Consider the following 19642-nt stretch of genomic DNA (forward strand, 5'->3'; position numbering starts at 1 on the left):
ATTTTATTTATGTATTTGTTTCCTTTTCCCCCTACATTTATCATTTTGTTATCTGGAAAAACAGATTGAAAGATTTGGCAAGAGTGAGAGCTCCTCTGAGCATCCGTGTGCACTGGGGAAAGCGAAATCATACAGCAATGTTTTTATAGAACAGTATGCTTGTGATCTAAGGAAAACCCTTGGTGGCTAGGCATGGGCAAGTATGAAAGGTTGGGAGAGAACACAGAGGCTACTGATCTCCCACAAAGTTAACATTAATAATTTTTATCTGTATTTTGGGGTCACACTGTGCTAGGTACCAGAATTGTTTTGAGGAGATATGTACTCCACTCCCCCCTCGAATCCTGCCAGTAGTTGCACCTACACCGAAATATGTGTTAACGTGCCAGCAAATATCAATTGTCACAGAGGTATCATCATTAGCTAAAGGTGGAAAAACTGATACTGAGATGACACTTTGCCTAGGAACCCTGTATATAAATTGTTCACTTTAGAGGTCCTTAGTGCAGGTCTAATGTATATATGATGGGGGCAGTGTTAATTGCTCCTAAATCTGTAAAGATACCAATCTGAAAATTACAATTTGCTCAAAAGTCCCATTTTAAAGAAATGTCTTCTAACACCACATAATTTGCATCCTCTCTCCTTTATGCTGCTGTAGGCTATGAGGAAAAGGAGCTATGAAGAAATATCCTTTTTTTCTGCTCAGTCCTAGTATAGCAAATTCTGCTTTACTCAGCCAACCTCCTCAGATTCTGCAAACACATATCTCCAAGATACCTTAGCTTAACTGACTACAACATTTAACTGATGACAGCATTTGTACTGTGAGGACAAACACAAATTGCCATGCTGCTTATAACTACTCCACAGCATTTGGGCACCTTTTGACCATTAGTCATGTTCATTCACTGGCTTCAGGTTAATGGCCAGATCTTCAAATGGTGCAAATTGGCCTAGCTCCATTCAAGTCAAGGAAGCTAGGCATATTTACACCAGCTGAGGCTCTGGCCCTCACTTTAGAAATGTTCTTTGCCCAAATATAAATGACATAAACCAAGATCATCTTCTTAGTTTATTTTTCTAGAGTCCTTAGCATGCTACATTAACCTGACAAATTTTAATCTTGTGTTTATTTCACAATACATTTCATGCAATTCACAGCTGTAATTGGTTTTACATTGACATTACACATGTTTCGATCTAGCCATGTGAAAAGAATAATTCTTAATATTATTTGTCTCTAAAAAGTGTCCAAGCTTAAACAGCACAGAAGCAGTTCACTCTAGTCTCATGTGCAGTAAGTCATTTTGATTTGTTTTTGGGGGGAAGGGGTTGTTTTTGTTTTTGTTAAATGCAAGGATGATTATTGGAATAAGAATACAAGGTCCCTGCTTAGTCCATTTGCAATTGAACTACGTTCTTTTGATTTCTTATGTCCTGAGGAGTCCTCTCTTATAAAACAGCATTCAAGTATTCTATTTTAACATTCCAGTTGTCTGAGTTAAGGGGCAAGGCAGACCTTCAGCTTTAGGTTCTATTATAAATCTTCCACAGTCCCAGCTTTCCCATAATTATTCTTAGCATTAGAATCTTCCTTTGTAATAAACATTCAGCACTAAAGCCATAGAGTATAGCTATTTGGCATTTTCCAGTGAAGTGCAAGAAATTTAATAAGTTATGTCTTTATTGCTAATGTACAGTACCAAGCAAAGTCACTTTTTTAATATAATTTCAAGGGTTTCATAGAGAATGTGTCCCTCCTCTTGTTGCCCAGTAGTTCAGCTGAATTGCAAATATCACTTACTTATCGCATGTCAAGTGTCATTCTAAGATGATGTATTAAGTATTCTAGAGTCTGAAGAATCAGATCTTTCATCATAGTCATCTTCTGTATAAATAGGTTGTTTAGACACAATTGGACATCCATCATCAGGGATTGAGATCCTGGGATCTTCTGATGAGCGAGTAGGAAGGACAGGTGAACTTCGGAATACACTGGTAGAATTACTAGAGAATGGGCTGACATACTGGGATCTCAGCTGGTATTGCTGCTGCAGTGTCATGGTGTTCCATAAGGTGACATCATTAGGTAGAAAAGGACTGGACTGATTTCTCGCCAAAGTGTTCCTCAACATCAGTGGGTATCGTGGTGGCTGTGGGAAAGGGTGCTGTAAAGGTACAGCCAAAGGATTTGGCACAACACTACTAGAATCAGTGGAGAACCTCAATGTGTCTGGAACTCTAAAGGCTGATCCTACAGACCACTTAGAAGAGGAAATAGGATATGAACTCAGTGTATGTTCAAATATGTGCCCATTGGAAGGCAAAACAAGACTGTCTGATTCTGTAGAAGTTCTGTCTCCACCCGTTACTGAAGATCGGCTGGACAAAAGGACCTCAACAGCACTCACCAGATCACCCCCACAGCCTTTCAAGATTAATTCAAGCACAGTTGGCTTTTGGTTGGGGAAGATTTTTTTTAACACTTCAAGAGGAGGCCTGTTGGCCTTCAAACTGAAAGGCAGAGAAACTGTCCCCGATGGACCTTCTATCAGGAGATGATTCTGTTCTGCGTGGTACTTGGGACTATCTGGTCTGCTCTCTGTGCTGCCACCATTTTTCTGGGTTGCATAACCACCTTCATCCACTGACACTATTTCAGGGCTCTCGGGAGTGAAGCAGCTTTTGGCTTTTGTCACATCAGGGGAACTCCTTTGGTCTGTGTCTTTGTCACTGTACGTCTCAGCATTATCTGTTCCACTTGCGTCACCCAACCGTTCCTCAGTCATGTCTGTAAAGTAGAAGGCAGTTGGATTAAGCCTTTCACAGAGCCCAAAACCTTTTTTTGTACATTGTATCACACATTTTTTAACATGAATAAAGCAAGAATTTATGAAGGAAAGAATTTCCTGAGATTACAATAAAAGGTTGAATGAAGTGGCGATCCTATTTCCATTTTGCCTACATTAATAACCTGTACCCAAACCCCTCTCTTTGTCATGCTAAATAATATTTTACCAATGCTCAAGCCAGCATGGTGCTCTCTAATGGGGACTAGCTGACTTGAGGGGATATGCACTATGCATTTGATATCTCCTTGTAAATAACTTTGTCTTTCTACATTATATAGAAAGGAAATGGGTTTGGTTAACTCCATTTCTGTTAACCCTGCTGAGTGCTAGATTTGCCATTCCTAACTGGGATTTCCAGTCGTAAGACACCAGTCCGTCAGCTGAATGCCAGCCTTCCCCAAAGGCATTTTCACTCTTTTAAATTAGTATTCTCTTAGGACCACATCATGCTCTTAGTGAATGGACTGTGCACTGAAGAGTTCTGAGGAGGCCTGGGACACAAGAATAATCCCCACAAGGCCAAACAGCATTAGTGAAGCCATCCACAAGTACTATTGCCTCAAGGCTGAAGAACCCCTCATCACCAGCACACTTTTCCTCCAGCACAAGCCAGCCCCCCTCCCCACTCTGAGCCACATAGTTCCCCCCAATCCATAGAGCAGAGCTCTGTGGCAGGCTGGGGTGATAGCCTTCTGTCTCATCTCTCTTACACCTGCACTCTTACCTTGTGCAGAAGACTATACTATTCCCACTACGTCTGTGGAAAAGGGAAGGGAGTAGGAGTTGCTCCTTAGGTTCATGAAGCCCTAGGTCTTTGTGTATCAATTAGATTATAATCTATTATACAGTAGCTAATACAGTACACTACAGAGAAGGAGGCCAAGATTTTCCAAAGTGACTAGTGATTTTGGGTAGCTCACTTTTTGCATGTCCAATTTGGGATGCCTTAAAGGTGCTGAGCACCTCTGAAAATCAGGCCCCTTTCAGGTGGCTCAGGCTGGGCATCCAAAAATGGAGACTCCTAAAATCACTGGTCACTTTTGAAAAACTTGCCCAGAGCGTGGAAAGATTTTGGAACCCTTTTCAACGCAACTCCTTGGTAGAAATAAACAAACTAAGCCAGGAGAGTTGCTTCATTGGCATTTTTTAAAGAGAAAGGTGACAATATATTTTGCTGGGAGATATTCACTGTTATTTCACTAAGGACCAATTCCACCTGCCTGACTCATGCAGAGTAGTACCGTACTCCCTGAAGCGCTCCATTGATTTTACTAGAGTTCAGCATACAGTATGTTGTTGATGCTAAGGGTTAGGCTGGCAGAATCTGGTACTAATTATTGTTGTTGTTTTTTAAATAAACACTGAACAAAGCCTTCAAACATTCTGTTGCAAAACTGCACTAAAATGAGGCCTACTCATTTATTAACCTTACTAGTGCAAGAAAGCAGCCTGGAGCAAGCAAGGAGCTTTGGGGCTGGAAATCATGCTAGTAACCACTCATTCAAACTGTAAATTACTTCAGATAGGCTTGCAGACAGACAATCTGGAGTGCCCCATCTGCCCACTGCATGGAATCTCTTTCCTAGAGCAAAAGAAAACAGGGGCAGGGAAACAGGAAATTTACCCACACACAAGCTAAAATGATATAAACATTTTAAAATTGATATATGTGTGTGTGTACATGGTAATTGTGTGTAGGCCGGACATTATTAGGGAAGAACTCTTGGTACTCCATATGCTACCCACCTCCATCCTCTGCAGACACCCAACTGTGCTGCAGTGCACCAACTTTAAGGGCTTGACTCTGCATTCTTCAAGTGTAGCTTCCATTGTGTTCCATTCAAGTGTAAAGTCAATGGGAACTTTACATGTGGAAGGACTGCAGGACAGAGCTTGGAAGATAAGTTACAGCAGCTCTTGCCCCTGAGTGGTTATTTCTGGTACACAGACACTTGAGGAAGATAGTATGGTGGTATTTTTTCATGTAAATTTACTGTGCTGTAGTGACCAATTTGATCATGTAAATTGCATGCAAGTAAGTGTATTTCAGAAGTATTCTTAGTTTCCAAAATGTATTTACTGCTATGTAGCTTACATTTAATACTGGGCACCATAACCTAGCAAATATATATGGAAAAATATATTCATTTTACATCTCCCAGATCAGTTAAATACAACCCTGATCCTGTGAAATTATTACTTTATGGCTTTTATGTTTTGGGGGTGGGATTAATTAGCTTTAAAATTTTCCAACTTGTCTTTATGAAATATAACTTAAAGATGTTTTCAGATTCTAGACATTAAATCTATTGAATTAAAAAGCTAAAAGTATGTACACACTCTCTGACTTCAGTGACATCAGGATAGGTTCATAATACACATACCCTATAAAAAACCTTATTCCTAGCCCCGTATCTGGACTGGTGATTGGTGAAACATGCACTACATGCAGGAGGGGTATGTATCTCTCCAGACTGCCCAAATCCTCCTAGTATCAGAGTCACAAAGGTGGATTACAACTATTTAAATGAAATCATGGTATATTTGTTCCTCATTGTTACTACTTCACAGGGATTTTCCTTCCTACCCTTAGTAAACATTTAGAAAATTATATACAGTAGGGTTGATCCTATTCTTATAGTGATTCCTATTCTCTGTATGGTTGTCAGTCAAAAGCCTTTTTCCTGTTAGCATACACCATTTCAAAACTCATGCTGACCTGTAGATGTCACAAATGTCTAGCTTCTCAGACAGGTCAGATGGTGACTGTTTTGCACCACTTAGGTCATGCTAATTTTCTGCCTGGAAGGCAATTTGGTTACTTTGTTCAACTTATCTGAACACTAGTTCCTCTAGCGAACACACAGATGGTACGCAAGTGCTGTTTGGCAAAGGGCAATTTTTGTTGGTTCATTTCCTTCTTTTTGTGGGAATGGCTGCGGTTAGATTTTTACGTATTTGCAATGGGCAGAGAATAACAACTGTTAAATAATGAAGGATTTGGAAAGGTATATTACAAATTCATACAAATATTCTGGACAGTGAAATGTAGAAATGAAACATGCAGACTAGCCACATCTAGGGCTTTAATTTTGTATTACTCCCAAATATAGGATGAGTCTTCAACTACTACAATATACATTTAACTAAAAATGAATGTACACTTTGTTCTTAGCCCACTGTATCTTTCTGTGATATTCTCTAACTTCTCCTGAAGGTGATCTGTATTTTATAGAAAGAAACCTTGGCTTCAGGCAGCTTTTAGTATTGTTTTTAATAAAACATATGCTGTTTCAGATTGCTTGCATTCAGTGCACTTTTTTGTTAGCCCTGAGGTGACCAGAGAGAATCGCTTTCCTTGTTTATACTAATTATGGAGAATTTCCATAACATTTCTTACTCACTCGCTCACACATTTTTATAGTGAGATATAGATATATATACACATTAACATATACAGAGCAATGGGAAAAGCGTGTGTACATATGTGCTGCATAGCTGTATACATAAATGAACACAGGGATTGTGAGCTCTAAGGGAGATGTCTAGAACTAGAATTTCAGATACTATGATAATGAGGCCATATAAGTACCCGTGAAAGATAGCCAGACAAAAAGCCATTCGCTCCAGTTCATTCCTTCACTGAAAACATGTCTAATCCTTTGGGTTAAATCCTGCTACCCTTAATAGTCCCACTGATAGCCCTTCCTGAAAATAGCTCTAAACTGTACCTGATTAAGAAGGATCTACCTGCCACCCAAATTTACCTGGAGCCCACCCATATCTACTGTTATCCCGGTTTCTGTAATTGTAATGACCTGACACGGAAAATACCATAGATCCCTGTGAAACTGTTATATAGTTACCAAAAATAATGAATAATAATAATAATAATGAAGAAGAAGAAGCAGCAGCAGCATCCCATTACATTGCAAACTTCCTCCCCTGTTTTTAAAGGCCCAGTATGGCTTCACAGTATTTGTTTACAAGCACTAATCATTACTGAGGGGCAGGGAGAGGATAGCTGTGTTTATATGGAGGGTGAAAATAGGAGGAGGGAGAATTATTTAGACAATATAATGTAGTCGGAAGAAATTAAGAAAACTGGTCTTATTCCCGAACTGAACTTTACGGGGAAAGTAGCCCTACTGAAGTGGTCAGGGCTACTCCAGGAGTAAGTTGTCCAAGTAAAGGGTATTAGAACCTGGCCCTAAATCAGGACACACTGGATGGATCTAAAGCCTAGAGATATAAAAGATTGGACAAAGCACTGGCTAATGTATCCTAGGGAACAATCCTGTTACCGCTCTCCAGTATGCTATTCATTGTGGTATCTAGGAACCATACTCTAAAGCGAAGAGGTGTCTCCCATTTCCAATTTCTATGACTCTGTGAATTAAGAAACGTACTGGAATGGTGAATCCAGTTTAAAAGAAAGGCTCCAGATGGGTGTTCGGCTGTTTTGAGGTATATCAGCCTTGCTTTCTATTTCCCTTTGATTGTAAGGGAAGTCTATGTACAATGAAGGCAAAGCAACCTGGCAGCTTCCGAATGAGCCCCGTGAATTGCAACCTTAATTAAAAATTAGAGTAATTAGAGTCATTGGGAGCAACTCTCTGAAGGTCTTGCATCCAGGGAGACAGCTGAGGTGCAGATAAGCAAAATCTCCCTCCCTTTCCACGAAGAAGTTGAAAGAAGAGGCTGGGAGAGCTCCGGACAGATTGATTTATGAAGATTTACCCCTTTTCCCCTGTAAAGCTGTTAGCAGAAAGTGCTGACTGGCTGGCAGCGAAAAATTTCTCATCAATGCTCTTTGATTGTATTTTGCAAACAAAATGCCTGTTGCTTGGTAACATTTCACTTGAGCCTGACCTTCTCCAAAAGTTATTGCTATCAGATTCGATTTACACTGTCCTCCTGTGATTACAGTAATCTTTTAAACTGGGAAGTTCATATATCAGGGGGGAAGAAAAGTTGGGTGTGCAAGTCAACATCGCTTCTGTCCGCCAGATTTATATCCTGCTGGCGGAGTTTATTTCTGTTGCACTTTCTGGAGGGATTTTCCTGGCATTTTCTGCCCCCGACATACAGACACCCCTTCTTACAGTGGATTTGTGAGAGAGAGTACCTGGCCCGTTATTTAGCAGGATGGGGATGCGGGTACGGCAGGCAGAGATCTTAAGCCTCGGACGGGGTGGTGGTGAAGTGGCAACGCTTCTGCAGGTTACTGATGGGTTTGCAGAGCGCTAAACCTGTCACTCAGGGTGGGAATAGTCCCTATATTCCAGGCCGGGGAGGGGTTAGTGAACAAGGGGACCTGGAAGCTTGAGGGCTGGGAGTCAAGTGCGGGGCCAATAGCAGATGAAAAGAAGGACCTGGGCTCCAGGGTAACACGACTTGAGTCAATATTCGGTGAGTTCTTTGGAGGGCAGCTCAAGCCGCGTATCCGGTCGTGTGTAGCTGCGTGATGAGAGAGATGCTGTGAGCAGGGCTAGAGTCTACACACACACACGGGCATGTTTACGTGAAGCTTTGGCGGCGAGCTACCTGTTTACAAATCAACGGGCCACGCTCTGAAAGAGCGAGGTTTTAACCCAAATTCTCGGCTATTACAATTAGGCGCTGATCCCGCCCCCCTCCGAAATCGGGGACAGTTTCGCCCTCATCTACACCCATCCTGCATTTCCCCCCCCCTCCTCCGCATTACCTTCCGACCCGGAGCGGGACCCCTGATTTAAGAGGAGTTACCGAGATGGGGCACATTACAACTCCCTACAATGGCAGGGGCTGGCTGGGCCTGCCCCAGGTGGAGATGGGAAATCACAACGCCCCACACAGCGCCGCTGGTAGCCGATCACAACTAGAACTAACCCAGAACAGAAGTAACAAAACTAGTGTAAATCAGACAATCCATCAGAGCGCGCAGGAAAGGAGAGGGTCCCGCGGGGATATGGGCCCTACAGCTGCCCTGAAGGGTCCTTCCTTTCTGAGCCGTCAGCAGGGTGCGTGGGAGGGGAGCCCCTTGCAGCAGACCTTGTGGGGGGGGGAATGGGGAAGCCCAGCTGCTTCCACAGGGGCAAGGAGAATAAAGTAACCCGTGGCGCTGAATGCCACCTCTGCGCCTGGCCCTGCAAAGCCGACGCTAGCCTTACTCACCCAAGTGGAGTCTTTGACTTCACTAGGGGAATCATAAGGCTCTGCGAGATCGGGCCCAGGGATTCCTTTCCTCCCTCCGACCCTGCCATTGTTTTAAAATCTTGCCCCATTTTGTTCGGGGGGCGGGGGGGCTGTTTTCCTTCCTTTAGCTCCGATTACAACGATCCAGTGTTCATTCCTCTGCGGAAACGACCCCACCCAGCCAACAGATTTGTTGTAAGCAACTTCACTTCTTTCTGTCCTCTGGGAACGATGGCAGGGGGACAAAATGCCAAGCCCTGGCTACAGTGCAATGAGCCTGGGAAGACCATAGAAACTTCCCTGACAACATTTCAGCCAAATTAACTGAACTCTGCCAGCGCTCCTTCCCTAACCCACTGGAGAAGGGGCGCGCAGCGCAGCTCTAGGGTCCATGAATATCCGCCCCCCTCCTTCCCGAGCTAGAAAAGGGATGAGGTCTGTAAAAGTCCATAGGAGCAGCCAGTTCAGGGTTGTGGGTTCCCTCGCTCTGAAAGGACCACGGAAAAGATCTGGCGTTGAGAGCTGATCAGCCCCCGCTTTGCTTTCTTTTCCACCAGCCCCTCCTACATCGCGTTGAGGTGGAGGGATGCTGACTGGGGGAAGGAATAAGGGGGGTGAAGGGGAGCGCCTAACATCAGTATCCCACCTTTGCAATGACCCTTATTTTTGGCTCGCAGAGCAAGCGGGCTGGGCTGAGTCTGTCCTTACAGAAACACTCAAGAGCTGAAAGATTGCTGTGGAGAGCTCGTCGCAAATCCAACTCCGTTTCGTTCTAGCCCTCTGGGCTCAAATTCCCTCTAATCGAAGACTCCAGTTATTAATGTCCAGAAAAAATGCTGTAGGTATATTGAAAATTGCTCATTCAAGTTAAACTACCCAACGCGCAAACCATCTTAAACACTAGAAACATGAATAACAATTAATTGAGGGGGAAATATTTGTGGCCGATCTACGTTCTGTAGCCAATGGTTGGTTTACAAGAGTTCTGTGTCTTTTATGGGCTAATTTTGGTTGGAGCCGCTGAAAAAACCTCTCTGGAGCACACCCGTTCATTTTGTGCTCCTGTTGATTTCACCTGTACGTTTATGTTTTAATAAGTGTGTGCTCTCGTCCAGTAAATACTCAGTGAAAAAGGCTTCGATTTGTATTTTTCCCCAGAAAAATGTTCTTCCACGCATCAGCCCTGTGCTATTTTTACTCAGCAGCAACGCTATATGTATAGCTTGTGCACAGAGAAATATTTTAAAGGGTCAGATTCACAGACTTTATATATATATATATATAAAAACACGATGCCACTGTTGTCTCGTTTTCCTCTTGACATCTCCCAAACTCTTTATTACTGGCTGCTCTTAAAAAAAAAGTGCCAGTTCCATCCCTTATTCTTTTAACGACGCTGCATTTTAATGCTGGATTATGTATTGTTATGGCTTTAATAGTGCTTGGGGAATTGTTCTGCAGCCTCTGCTCCCGGAGATGGGAAAGGTTACCCCCTCCTAAATGGTTTAGCTGAACAAAAAAGTGCAAGCTCCAAAGTTTTCAGGTGATGAATTTCAGATTTGCAGTTATAATGGGATATGGTGTAAATTCCGATGGGTTTCGAGATGTTGAACAATAAATGATACATATATTAGTCAATTGATACTAGTACTGTATTACTAATAATATTTACTAAATACGTTTCCTTGCCCTTCCCAACAGCTCATTAGTTAATTCAATGACTGAACCCTGGATATATATTGGCATTTATTTATTCTGTACGTCTGAGGCACAGAAATGGGTTCCCACCAAAGCTATCCACTTCAAAAAGAATTGCATTAAACACATTTACCAGCTATGCACACAAACTGGGAAACTCCTAATTTTGCACACACGGGAAACACTGTACATCACAAGCCCCCTTCCTCGCTACAGCACAGTTCAGCCGCACAGCAGCTCAGGCCGAAAACTGCTCATTGCGGTCTTTTCAGTTGGTTATTATTTTGTCCCAGGTGATGAAAATCAACAAACTCAGCGGTTTCAAGTGAAGCCTGAGATTTAAATGTAAAGTGTATTCCGGCCTCCAAAGGTGCCCATCGGAGTGGGAAAAAGACACGTTGTTCTACGTAAACTGTTTTCTCCATAACACAAAAATAGGGCAGAATCTAAAAAAAAAAAAAAAGGTCTGTCTAAAGATCCACCTGATGAAATGAGTTATTGCCGCCCGCCTTGCAAAAGCGAAAGGCAGGCGCTATACTGGGACTCTAACAGAAATTATACAGCAGCCCTTACCCTTTCCAGCTCAGAGCTGGCGCATTAGGACTCTGTACCGCTTCGGTGACATCCAGAGTGTTACCTGACCTTAACGTGCCTGGGCTGTAATTCTGGAGCAACTCCTGAGGTCCTTACTAGCTATCGGAGGGGGCTGCACTGGCTCTCATCACCGTAATATGGGGGCCCCTTACTCAGGGGCTCCATCCTGCGACCTCTTACTAGTAAATGGTCTTCATTCACATTGCTACACACCCCGCCGATCTCAGAAGGAGCACTCGCTTGAATGAGCACTGTTTGCAAGTGCAAAGGTCTGCGGACTCATGCTGCCAGTTTCTGCGCAGTCCGTACTCGGGCAGTCTCCCATTGGGACCTGACTGAGCTAAGACGAGCCAGAGATTCTGCAGTGAAATGACAGACACCGCTCTGCGCTCTGGCGCAAGCTGAGGCCAGGGACATGCACTGTGAATGCGGGGGGTTTCTACCCGCTCAGTCTGATTCCATACGCTGCCCGCGCCTAGGAAGTAGCTGTGATGTAGTTGCAGGTTGAATTCTGTTTCCTTCTAATCACGTTTCAGTGGCCATGGTTCAGGTTTGGGTACAGCGTCCCGGGCCAGTCAGACCAGTCATTGTCAGTGTGGTTTAATACTACAAGTCCTGACAATCGATCCCATTTATTAAGACGCCCCCTCGCCCCCAAAAAAGCCAGTAGCTGGCCAGCGCCCACTTCCCCAAACACCCAGGCGCGGAATCTGACCCCCCCCCTCAAGACACCGCCGTGAAGCAGAAATAGTTCATTGAGAGCCAATGGCGCGGCTGTGGGGTCAGACTCGGGCTCCGACGGGACTCCCAGCAATGCACAAACACCCGCTCCACCGGCCCGAGCTCCCCAGAGCCAGGGCAGACCCCTCAGCTGTCTGCAAAGACCTGCAGGCAGCTGCCGGCTCCGGACCACATGCGGCCTCCCGCTCGGAGCCAGGCACAGCGCTGGGGAACCGGCAGCCCGCTGGGCCTGCCCCCGGGGGCGCCCTCCCTACCTGCGCTGGGGAGCTCTCCTTGGCCGCTGCCTCGAGCGAGCCTGGCCCGCCCCTCCTCGCGGTCCCGGGGGATCCGGAGCCCCCTGCCCCGTGCCCAGGACTCCAGCGCCCCTCGCCCATTGGAGCCAGGTCCCCTCACGCCCACCCGATGCCTGCGGGCGCCGCCCCATGCCCCGGCGCTTACCTGCTTTGGGGAGCTGCGGCTGCAGGGCTGCGGGCTGCTCGGCGGCCCAGCGCAGGGCGGCGGCGGGGGGTCTCTGCGGGGCGCAGTCCCCGCTGGCGGCGGGCGGCGGCGGGGGCCCGGGCAGGGCGCGCAGGGAGTCCGGGAGGAGGCTCTCCAGGCTCTCGTTGGCCTGCTGCCGGCGCAGCGCCACCTGCGCGGCCATGACCCGCTGGCGCTCGATGATCAGGATGCACTTCTCGCAGGTGCAGTCCTTGAAGCGGCAGTAGCGCTTGTGGCCCTTCAGCCAGGACAGCACGCCGTGGTTGCGGCAGCGGGCGCACTTCGGGGTGCGCTGCAGGGGGGCCCGGGGCGGCTGGGACACCGGGCCGCCCATGTACAGGTACGGGGAGCCGTAGCCGTTCATGCCCCGCGCAGGAGCCCAGCCGGGCTGGGGGCAGAGCGGGGGAGGGGGCGGTGGCTCTTCCCTGGCTAAATCCCGCTGGGCGCTACGGGCACAATCCACTGGGCTGCATCCAGCTGCTGCAGGCAGGTTCCCCGGCTCCGGCGGCTGCTGCTGCTGCTGGGACCCGGCGGAGATCGCTCTGCCTAGTGCCGGAGCCTCCCCTCCTCGCTCCGCTCCCTGCAGCCCGGCCACGGGGGGAGGGGGCGCGCCCAGCCTCCTAGGCAGCTGCTAAGGGCTGGTGGGGGGCTCCCTCTCGAGTCCGGGGCAAATGGTCTCGCCCACCGCCAAGCCAACTCCCTCCAGGAAGGGGCAGGGCGCTGGTGTTTCTCCCTCCCTGGGCAGGAGAATGGCGAGTAGGTTGGAGGTTCAGCTGGGGACCTGTGAGCGCCCAGCCCACCTTCCTGGAGGGAGGAGACGAGCAAGGCAATGACGGGATTTGGTTTCTTGGGGAAGTTTCTCAAGTTCAGTCAGGGGGATCAGAGGCTCCCAGGACCCCAGATCCAGGAACCCCATTCAACACCATCGGTATACACACTTCAAAGATGAAGGCGCAGCCAAGCAGGCTCCCTCCCACCAAAAATAAATAATAATAACAATAATTAATAATAGTTTCCTCCATACAATTATCTCTGCCCCTCAGGGCTGGGCAGAGCTGTTGAGGCTTTTAAAAGGTATTTGCTGAACTCATTCATCTAAGTTTCACAGGACTAAGGTAAAGAGAAGTTGCATTAAAAATGAACATCTTGAAAGCTCCCATCCCCCTCCCCCCCCCCCCTTCCCATGGCTCTTAAACTACCGAGCTCAGATCAGGTCATTCAAAAATCTAAGCCTACACTTATTATTTAGTCACGGGCTGATTCGTGCTTCTATTCTTGCTTTTTGATGTTCCTCCTCAAGATGGCTACTTGTATATAAACCGTCCCTGTAGAGAGGAAACACGATTCAGATCAAATTCGTGCAGCCTCTTAATTAATTTGTTTGATGCATAATAGTAATCCTTTTTAAAACTTCCAAACACAGTGATGTTTCGCCTATATCACTTAACAAATATGTTTCTCAGATGACAGCGAGAAGTTAAAAACAAAGTTTAATTATTACATTGCGGGAAAGAAAGTGAATACGGTTTGTGAAGAAGACAAACTCACCACAGATATTTATTAGAGGAGTGTATCGACATTTCATTTGTAACTTGTTTTCTTCGTGTACATATAACCTTGCGCTTGGACATTAAATTAATTTCACCGTGTAAAAGACTGGATGCAACACTTCAAAGTTTTCATACTTTATTCCAATAAAGAAATAAATAAAGGAAATTATTATTATACTGGAACTGCTATTTTAAATTAATTGCCTAATTAGCACACTTTAAACATATATTGATAATTAAGGTCTAAACATATTTTGCCTGGGGGACAAAAAGTGTGATGTATGTGTACAGACAAAATGGTGTTTCATTCTGTTACATATTCCATTTTTAAAATGCTTTACTCCGAATTATTTATCCAATTTCGGGGTGGGTTGATTCATATTTTATTATAGGGCGGGTTTCAGGGACCACATCCCATTTTAAAATTCATCTGTTGCTGACCAGCTTTAATTTACAAAAAAGCTGCATTTGATCAGGTGTAGGATACATTCCATTTTCTTGCAGCGCAAATAGGAATATAAACAAAATCTTTCTTCTGTATTGTTTGTCGTCTGCATTTCTTTTCTGTTGTTTGGTCTGAGTCTCACACTGAAAATAGCCCACAGACCACCTTGCCATGATTTTATTGTCCCTACGGGGAATTTTAAACCGTCCGAAATTCTTGCACAAAAAACAAAACAGAACAGGTTAACAGGTTTTTTTAAATAAAGTAAAATAAGTAGCGACATCTAATCCATGCAGCCAAATAAATACCTGAAAGGTTAATTTGAAAACAATTTAAATATGCTGCACAGCAATCTACAGAAGCCAAGCGCGCAAAGGCTAATGAATTCAATCCATGTGATTGCACTGGAGGAACGAATCCGGAAAATGAATACGTTTTTAATTATTTGTACTGTAATACATGGAACAACTGTGGAGATTAATTAATGGGATCCTTGGGGGATACATCTTTATCTAATTGAATTTTATCTATCCATATCTTGATCCCCAAATGAAATCTTTCTAAAATATAGAGTTTTTTACTGTATTCCAAGGTTATGTATTTCGTATACCAGCCCAGGGAGTCTCTCCCCAGCTCTGTCACCTATCTGGTTACATATCTATCTCTCTACCGCTAACAGGCATACTTAGGTCTGAGGCCCCCTCTCTCACTTGAGTGCACATTGGGAGGTGAGATTGAAATACTCGTTTGATATAGTGCAGTAATCCCTTTCTCATATTTGATGGGAATGTTTTTCATATCCTAGTATTTGACAACATCTCCCTATAGGGACAGGTTTGTATTTATGTTAGTAAAATGTCCCCTGCCTGAAAGTCTATTGTAACCCAACACCTGACAACCCCGAGTCCCATTTCTGTTTTCAGAAAAGGTTTATTCAAGCACATAATGGGATCCCAGCAGAAAGCCTTTCAGAAGAAGGGGCTATGGTAAACTTCACCACATGAACTCCGTTACCAGGGCTATTAAGCTTTTAATTGGAAAATAGCAGAGGAAATTTCAAGGTGACTATAACGTGTTAGCAGTTAGTGCCCAGAAGAATAGATTGAAAGAGAATGAATGTGCAAAGCATATGGTCCAAATAACAGTTAGGGGAAAGTGCCTGGTTCCACTAAGTCCAGCAGCTTAGACTTTTATGGGAAAAATCCTCCAAGAAATCAGGAAAGAGGGAGTGAAAAAAATGTAACTTAATTGCACTGAACCCACTGACAACGTGTTTCCATTCGATTTTGATTTTCTTATGATCATCAGTGGTGTGAACGCTCAGACAACGGTTAGAACGTCTAGGAAATACAATTTCCAATGATCACTTAGAAATGCTTTTGCAAATTACACATGGATGTGTTATCGAAAGCCAAACAAAAGCAGCCATCTGAATAGTATGTTCATATTATTATTTTGCACTTGAAGTGCATGGATCTTCAGGGAAGCTCTTGGTTTGACAAATAATGTGATATCCATTGAGGCTTAACGACAAGGAGGGAATTTGTCTATGTTTATCTATTAACTACAATATAGGATTTATTAGGAGCATTTATAATTACTATCTGTATTTTTGGATTACATTAAATTGAGCTTCAGATAGATCCTCATGCAAAGTTTACAAACGTTTCTTATTTCGAGATTTGAGTAGTCGAGTTAGTTTCAATTACATCTCAAAGATGCTCTTAGCTAATGTCAAATTAAAAGGAAAAGATGGATGAGCAGACACTTGCCCTATGATTGGTCAGTCAGTCAGTCACTTCAGATGGCATTAAATGTTCTTGTTCTCATATAATTACTTCAGGACAGAAACACACATCAATTGGGATGGGTCCTCCAACGAATTAAGTGCGCTGCATTGAAATTAGTGACATTAAATACATGGCAGATTTCAGAAATAGAGGGGCTTATCCTGCCCAGGGTCACACAAATAATTAATGAAAGCGGCATAGCAAGCAGCCAGGGAAGCACTAGAGATCTGAATAGAATTAATAAAGGTCACTGATTACCAACCATTCATAAATATTTTTGAAAGGAAGGTGACGATTTGTATTTTCATGTTAAACCCCTTTTGGCCGCCTGCAGAGAAAATGTTCCAGAAGTTCCCTGGGACTGTCTTTAATGTACAGTATCCACAAATCTCGCCAGTTCCTTCATTTACATCTGACCGAGATCTCGAAGGAATGAGAGTGTCGAAGTAAAAAAGCCTGGTTTGGTGGCACAAAGGCGAATTTGTTGCACTTGTTTTTTTCAAGTGGGCTAACTGTGTTCCAGGTATAATTACCCCAAATGATAATGCTATTCATAGAAATACGCAACGCTCGGCCATGCAACAAAACAATGAAAGTACCTCATCTCTGATGGCCTCTTTCCCACTGTTCTTCAGCCATTGCAGCGAATATAACGTAATTGTATCAAGCAACCCACTTTCCACAGGGAAGCGTGTTATCCCCTTACACAATCTGCTAAAGAGACCATCAGATATGACTAAATAGTTTGAGAGACAATTTTAACAGGCCGCGTGACAAATGTGATGCTTAGAGCTTGGTTGCTCAGATGGAGCCATTTCTTTTTGAGGATATATAAAACCCAGGGCTCCACAGGCAAGGGAAGAAAATACACCAGCCCAGCCAGCAGAAGACATATCGGTGACAAGAAATCAATGACAGGTTCAGAATTCGTGAACTTCAGCGCTCGCTAAAACATTCAAGTTTGTCGGTTACATGCAAAACGCCGCTGGCTCAGAACTGCTTTTGTAAACTACATTCACGCGAAATGCTCCACTTCAAGGTGTCTTCACGAAATTGCACAAAGGGCATTTCCTGTAACTCGAGAAACTGAAGGAATCTGAAAGAAAGTTTCAGTTTTCCAAAATCCCAGTGTTCAGGTATTTTTTCTTTCCTCTTCCAAGAGAAGCCACGTCTCCTCCCCGCACATTATCTCCACCATTAAAAGCTAATACTAGTTTGAAAGAGAGCTAATTTGAGAACATTAGGGAAATTACTGCGTCCTTTCTACAGCTAACTCAGTGGAAAACAAGAAAAATGACCGATATCTCACGGAGGTTGGAGGGGAGAGAATCTCGCTGAGCATTTCTGGAATATGAGATGAAACACGGTAATATTTGCAAAATAAACTCATATTTCATCAGTAACGCTGAGACTTCTACTAAAGCGAGTTGATATTAAAAACAATGCAGTCAAACAAGTAAACTTTCGATTGGCATTTACTTGCTATAACTTTATTCCATTACTTCTGTGCACTCAGGTAGCTTTGAAGCAATGTTAACACATCCAACTGATATCCCACTAGAAACAGGGCCTGTGTAATAATGTGCAATACAGGCAAACGGGTGTGTGTGTGTGACAGTATAATACTGAGTTGTATTACCACGTGCTATACACTGGATCAAGCAAGTTTCTCTCGTGGTGTTATAGTTAGGATGAGTTTCTTCATGATTTGATACTCCTCTAACGTAGAAATTGGGCTACTTTTTAGATGAGACGTTCAGCCCTTTAAAAAAATACTGTTCACTTGAGAGCTAGTGTGGGAGGATGTTTACACGTGTTTGACTTTTTTTAAATTTAAAACATTCATTTTGTATAGTTTTTTGAACCACTTGCAAGAGGCTAAAGGTCAAATGGAACTTTGCGACATGGCTGCTCTGTATATCCTGTAACTTTCTTTTCATGAACGCTTTATAACTCTTTAAGCTTAAACCCTGTAGATAAAGACAACATAGCTCCTAAAGAATATTGCCTAGAATTAAAAATGCATACAGGAAACATACTAAACCGCTCTACATATTTACCTGGGGTACTGGAATGGTATCTCTTGTAGAAGTATTACCGGGCTTGTTCCATGTGCAGATGCTTAGGACACTTAAAACACTATCTAAATATATCTTTATCCAAACGATCAGACGGAATGATCGGGTGCTTTTAAGACAGCACCACCGCTTTTTACAATCTCAAGGAAAAGTTGGCTTTTTTTTTAAAGCAAGTCGGTTAAACATAAAAAACGTTTAACTAACATCAAAGGTGAAACCTTCCCTTGATAAAAGGACATTTTGAAAGAGGGCGGAGATGTGGATTTTGGGACGTGCTTTTAGAAGGCAGCCCGAGAAGGAGCGTGCGAATTTTACCTTTCTTTGTTGGTGTCAGAACCTGACGTTTATTCAAGTATGTTTTTACAACCTGTATAGGCAATTTCCCCCTGTTTGAACTTTCCTGTTAATTAGGCTTCAGAACTAACTGCCAGGAGCGCTGTTGTGCAAAGCCAACGTTTAATCACTTCTCTGGCGGAGTCTTACAGTGACAAGACGCTGGGATGCCATTTGGGGTCGGCTACCAAGAGAAGAAGGCGAGCTGTTAAAGTAACAAACCCCGCTGCTGAGTTGGTCCTGTAAGTGGATTGGGCCAATGGGCCTTTCCTTACCAGGGGCTTCCATGCTGGGGCCCGATCCTGCTCCCAATGGTCAAGCTCTCATGGATTTAACCTGCAGCAGGCAGCCTGGCCTCAGGCTAGGCGCTCTCGCTGCAGTACCACAGGTATTCTTCAGCACAGCCATCAGGCTAGGCCATCCCCTGTTAACACTTAGATCGACCCTACTGTCTCATGGGGCTCTGGCTGCTAACTAAGCCTTCTCGCAGCCCAAGGGCTGGGTGGAGAATGTCAGGCTATTTAAGGCTGCTACCGCAATATTAATTAAAAAGCGCAGCAGCATCAAGGATTCAATCCACCTACAGTCAGAAAGTAACAACATCCAATGCGAACATTGTTCCATCAGAACTAGCCGTTATTTTTTTTCCCTCTGTGAAACTGAGCCGAGTTTTATAGACGCCTTTAGGGAGTTTAGTAGGTACGGTGTCCGTATACCTATCCTATCTATACCTAATAGAACCGGAAGGGACCTTGAAAGGTCATCGAGTCCAGTCCCCTGCCTTCACTAGCAGGACCAAGTACCATCCCTGACAGATTTTTGCCCCACATCCCTAAGTGGCCCCCTCAAGGATTGAACTCACAACCCTGGGTTTAGCAAGCCAATGCTCAAACCTTATAAAGGC

At 44.2% G+C, this 19642-nt stretch overlaps 1 protein-coding gene across 1 annotated transcript; it reads right to left on the reverse strand.

Annotated features, from left to right (window-relative positions):
* Nucleotides 1-1170: 1170 nt before the first annotated feature.
* Nucleotides 1171-12906, reverse strand: DMRT3 (doublesex and mab-3 related transcription factor 3). Its single transcript, XM_045022315.1, has 2 exons — nt 12504-12906; nt 1171-2794 (listed from the first exon to the last, which is right to left on the reverse strand). Exons 1-2 carry the CDS (start codon nt 12904-12906, stop codon nt 1830-1832), a joined length of 1368 nt encoding a protein of 455 aa, XP_044878250.1. The 3' UTR covers nt 1171-1829.
* Nucleotides 12907-19642: the final 6736 nt, after the last annotated feature.

The sequence above is a fragment of the Mauremys mutica genome, chromosome 6 (assembly GCF_020497125.1).
Source record: "Mauremys mutica isolate MM-2020 ecotype Southern chromosome 6, ASM2049712v1, whole genome shotgun sequence".
Lineage (NCBI taxonomy): Eukaryota > Metazoa > Chordata > Testudines > Geoemydidae > Mauremys > Mauremys mutica.

Bases quoted from the DNA above. Each gene is read 5' to 3' on its own strand.
- DMRT3 (XM_045022315.1), bottom strand. From the start codon at position 12,906: ATGAACGGCTACGGCTCCCCGTACCTGTACATGGGCGGCCCGGTGTCC. The intron at 2,795-12,503 runs GTAAGCGCCGGG...TCTACTTTACAG, and splicing joins GCCGCAGCTCCCCAAAGCAG to ACATGACTGAGGAACGGTTG.